Genomic DNA, 5,082 nt, shown 5'->3' with positions numbered 1-5,082 from the left:
ATCACAACAACAATATACAGGTAGAAAACTTGACTGAGTGATCGGCGGCGGTAAAAGGTCTGGTATGAGTCACTAACCTATAAACAACATATAAGCCGAAATTAAACCACAGTCGCTTAAGAAATTAGACTTTATCCACTTAGACCCTAGCACTCGCTTTTGCGCTTAACGATTTACATTAGTCGCTCGAGTACCCTCGGCTCCACCATTTTTATAAAAATAACCATTAAACATTTTAAGACGACTCTTTTGCGATTACTTTCACAATTGGCTAATACACCTTACATATTATGTTTTCGTAATCCAGTTAGTATCTTAAGAGCCTTAAACGAGGTTTCAAAGTTATGCGATGGGTAAGGGTTTGTTCGCGAAATGACGTTACTTAAAACAATCATTTTTCCTAAACCGTAAATCGGATCTAATCGAACCACATACCAAAACGAAGCTTACAACATGATCTAGCTAAGCACAAACAATCTATATATAAATGGGCAGTACGACAGCCATATTTACAAGTTATCCAAAATTTACCCATCTAAATCAATTCATTCCAACTACAATTCATCCACAACTTCAAGATACAACCCTAGGCTACTGATCTTAGAAAAAATGAGCTCAAGAATCCCAAACCAATCCAACATCATACTACCTCCAAAATCAACTAAACTACTTAATCAAACAAAGGTCAAATCATGCTTATCATACAAATTAATACTTATTCATCCAAACCATCTCAAATCTCAAACAATCAAGCTTAGTACTTAAAGGTCCAGAAGTTTTTATACCTTGCTTGGAGGGTGGAAGTTACTAGGGAGCCTCAAAGAGCTTTGATTCAACCTCCTAATACTTTGATCTTGCCAAGGAAATCAAGAACCCAAAGTTAATTTCTAGAATAACACTATTCATCATCTTCTTCAATGATTTATTGAAAAATATTGGCATGGAAATGAAGGTTTAAACTCCTAGGATATGTAGATCTAATCATCAAAAAACTTAGTCAAATACCTTGCTAAATAAAAAGGAGTGGAGCTTGAGCTTTGCAATTTTCCTCCTTGCTTTCTTTAATGGAGCCGAGAGCATAAATGAAAAAGGGGGAAGAAAAAAATCCTTCTTGATTTCCTTGCTTGCTATTTATAGGCTAGCTTGCTTGGTTAATTCTTAACCTAGGTTAGTTAATTAGTTAAAATACTTTGCTAGGAATCAATCTTGCAAAATATCTTCTTAACCATGCTTAAGTGACTAAGCTTATGTCATCTTACACTACACCAAATATGGCCTATTGCAAGCACAAAATATAATTGTGTTGCAGAAAATGTGGCAGTAGAACAAATTTTTCAACTCTATTGCAATAATTTATAAAAGTGTTACATAAAATACGAAAGTGTTGCATGGTTAAGGTCCAATTTGAAAAAATTGTAAAACGTGCAACATATTTCAAATAATGTTGCAATAATAGTAACGCTTTTGGTCAAATTGACCGAAAACACAGGCGGGAACACTAAAATTGGGGGTGGCAGGATACCAAAAATTATTTTACAATTTTATTTTGGCACCAAAAATTGAATACACTTTTATTTGGACAAAAATTCACCCCCAAATCTATTACACAAAAATTCACTTTATCTCTCTCTCAGACCTCCCTCGCATCTCTCTCTCTCAGACCTCCCTCGCATCTCTCTCTCGCACACCTCTCTCACACCTCTCTCACATCTCTCCCTCACACACCTCTCTCACACCTCTCTCACACCTCTCCCACATCTCTCCGTCGCAACTCGAAGCTCATCTCGAAGGCTTTCTCACATCTCGAAGGCTTGAAGCTCATCTCTCTCACTTGAAGCGCGATTAAACACGATTAAAGCTTGATATAAGGTAAAACTCATCTCTCTCACTCTTCAAACACTCCTCTCTCTGATTATTTATGAATGCATGTAAAAATTTTATGTATTTTTTGTGCTTTTTGTGTTCTTTTGTATTTTGTTTTTGTTTTGTGTTTTTGTAAAATTAGTAGGTTCTTGGTCTGACTATTTATGAGAATTTTGTTTTAATTTTTTGATGTTTTAAAGTCAAAATACCCTGTTATTTTAAGTCAAAAGTGCCCTGTTCTTGGTCTGTTTTTTTGTGTTCTTGTTGTAATTATAAGTCAAACTGCCCTGCTCTTGGTCTGTTTTTTTGTTCTTGGTTCTTGTTGTTGTCTGATTGTGTTGAAAAATTAAGTGAATTTTGTGGTTTTATTTCAAAAAAATTATGTAGAAAATGGATGTTGAAGGAGAGAAATTGGTAACACTTCCCAAGTACAGTGATAGATATAGGAAGGGAGTTGAAGCTTTTGTTAACCAAGCATTTTCCCGATATGCCGTAGGAAATGAGCTTAAGTGCCCTTGTAAGAAATGTGGTAATCGTTTTTGGAGTGGTGCTAAGGCTATACACGAGCATCTAGTCTGTAATGGTCCTTGTCCCCATTCCGTTGAATGGATTTACGAGGTCTCAACCCATGAGATAGATATGGTTGCTGATGAGATGGATATTAATATAGGTCTAGGTCTTGGAGATGAATTTGATGATATGATACACAATGCATATGGTACTAATGACGTTACTGACCACGTTGGTAGAACAGGACTAAACGATGACGCAAGGAAATTTTATCGCCTTGTTAAGGAGGGTGGACAACCGTTATATCCCGAGTGCAAAAAATTTAGTCGATTAAGTTTCTTAGTTAGGCTTTATCAACTAAAGTGCATTCATGGATTTAGCGAATCAGGATTTAGTGACTTACTTGAATTGATAAAGGAGGTTTTCCCTCATGTAAATCTTCCATCTTCTTTTAGTGCGGCAAAGGGTATGATTAAAGACCTAGGACTTGATTACCAAAAGATACATGCATGTCCAAATGACTGCATGGTCTTTTGGGCAGAAAACGAGAGGCTGGAGAATTGTGCTAAGTGTGGAACATCAAGATGGAGAGTAGTTGAAAAGAAGGCGAAGGCCAGGTCTGATGCAAACATAGAACTAGCATCGAATCCTAAAATCTCGGCTAAAGTGATGAGATACTTCCCTTTAAAGCCAAGGCTGCAGAGAATGTTCTTGAGCTCTGATTTCTTGAGCTCAATGACATGGCATGCTTTATCACAAAAGAAAGATGGACGGTTAAGGCATCCGGCTGATGGAAAGGGTTGAAAGTCGATGGACAGTAAATATCCTGAATTTGTTGCCGAAATGCGAAATGTACGATTGAGTTTAGCGGCAGACGGTTTCAATCCATATGGATCAATGAACATATCTCATAGCACATGGCCAGTAGTGCTCGTAAATTATAACCTCCCCCTGGTTAATCATGAAACCCAAAAATCTAATTCATTCAACCTTAATCCCTGGTCCAGTTTATCCCGGTAATGAAATTGACGTGTATATGCAACCGTTAATTGCAGAGTTGAAGGAGTTATGGGCTGTTGGAATAGAAACTTATGATGCCAGGTTAGACAACATGTTTAAGCTACACGCAAGCCTATTATGGACGATAAGTGATTTCCTTGGATATGGGATTTTATCCGGTTGGAGCACGAAAGGAAAGCTGGCTTGTCCTTCATGTCACTATGAGACCTCATCGACATATTTGAAATATAGTAAGAAGGTTGTGTATTTAAACCATTGAAAGTTTCTCCCTCCAGATCACAAGTGGAGGTCCGATAGGCGCAGATTTAACGGAGATGTGGAAATGCTATCATGTCCTGATATACTAAGCGGGGCAGAGGTTGAAGAACTATTGCGTGGTTACGAAAATGATTTTGGGAAGCCGCTGAAAAGAAATAGAGGAACATCAGATTGCCCTTGGAAGAAGAAGTCCATTTTTTTCGAGCTACCATATTGGAGCAATAATATGGTTAGGCATAACTTAGATATTATGCACATTGAGAAGAATATTTGTGACAAGATGTTGGGGACTTTGTTAAATATCGGAGGCAAGACAAAGGACCATCTTAATGCTCGTCAAGATTTGGAAGAAATGGGGATTAGAAAAGACTTTCACCCTGTCAAATGTGATGATAAACATGTTGAAATTAGGGCATCTAGTTTTGATATGACCAAAAAAGAGAAAGAGATCTTCTGTTCAGTTCTAATGAATGCTAAGCTACCATACTGATCTGCATCAAATATCAGCCGGTGCGTTCAAATGAAGGAGCGAAAGATATCGGGTTACAAAAGTCATGACGCGCATTTTATTCTGCAATTTCTATTACAATTTGTTGTCGTAAAAACTCTGAAACCTGAGGTAGCATTTCCATTAATGAGGCTGGGAGCATTCTTTAGAGGCATATGTGGAAAAGTCATTAAATTAGAAGATGTTGAAAAATTATAGAAGGAAATAATCGAGATACTTTGTGAGCTTCAAATGATTTTTCCACCTGCATTTTTCGATATAATGGTTCACTTACCAATTCATTTGTGCAAGGAAATAGAATTTGGTGGACCGGTGCACTTAAGATGGATGTTTGGAATTGAACAGTATTTGTGCAAATTGAAGTCATACGTTTGGAATCGGAGTAAACCTGAAGGGTGCGTAGCAGAGGGCTACTTGGTAGAAGAATGCCTTACATTTTGCTCTAGATTTTTTGATGAGCAGTCTAAGAGTGGGACCGATACCAAGGACAGTCATACAGATGGTGGATATCCTATCGGGTCTTGGAGAAGCAGAGAAGGAGAGTCTATACATCTGGACAACAAGACATGGACAAATGCTCATCGGTACATATTATTCAACTGTGAAAACGTGGAAATCGAAAAGCTAAAAGAGTAAGTTCTAATTAACAACCAAAAATCAAGATTAATTAAAAAAAACTTTAAGACATAATAATATTGTGCTAACTTGCTGCTAATTCAATTATAGTGAACACCATACCCTTGTTCAAAAAGATGACAAATTAAAGAGGTATAAGCGCGAAAGAATGCATACAACTGACTTTCAAAAGTGGTTAAAAGATGTGGTTCAAAAAAGAGATGGAATTTCATTGGAATTGTCCTCGTTGGCAAGGGGCCCTCTTCATTCAGCAAAGAGATTTATAGGTTACAATGTGAATGGATATA

General features: G+C 37.2%; 1 protein-coding gene across 1 annotated transcript; it reads left to right on the top strand.

Moving 5' to 3' along the window:
* Nucleotides 1-2,253: 2,253 nt before the first annotated feature.
* LOC141685274 (uncharacterized) lies at nucleotides 2,254-3,177 on the top strand. Its single transcript, XM_074490387.1, has one exon. The coding sequence runs from the start codon at nucleotides 2,254-2,256 to the stop codon at nucleotides 3,175-3,177; it is 924 nt and encodes a 307-aa protein (XP_074346488.1).
* Nucleotides 3,178-5,082: the final 1,905 nt, after the last annotated feature.

This window comes from Apium graveolens, chromosome 9, assembly GCF_009905375.1.
Source record: "Apium graveolens cultivar Ventura chromosome 9, ASM990537v1, whole genome shotgun sequence".
In the NCBI taxonomy this organism is placed as follows: domain Eukaryota; kingdom Viridiplantae; phylum Streptophyta; class Magnoliopsida; order Apiales; family Apiaceae; genus Apium; species Apium graveolens.
Note: the sequence above shows the minus strand (reverse complement) of the source record. Positions and strands in the feature narration are given on the sequence as shown.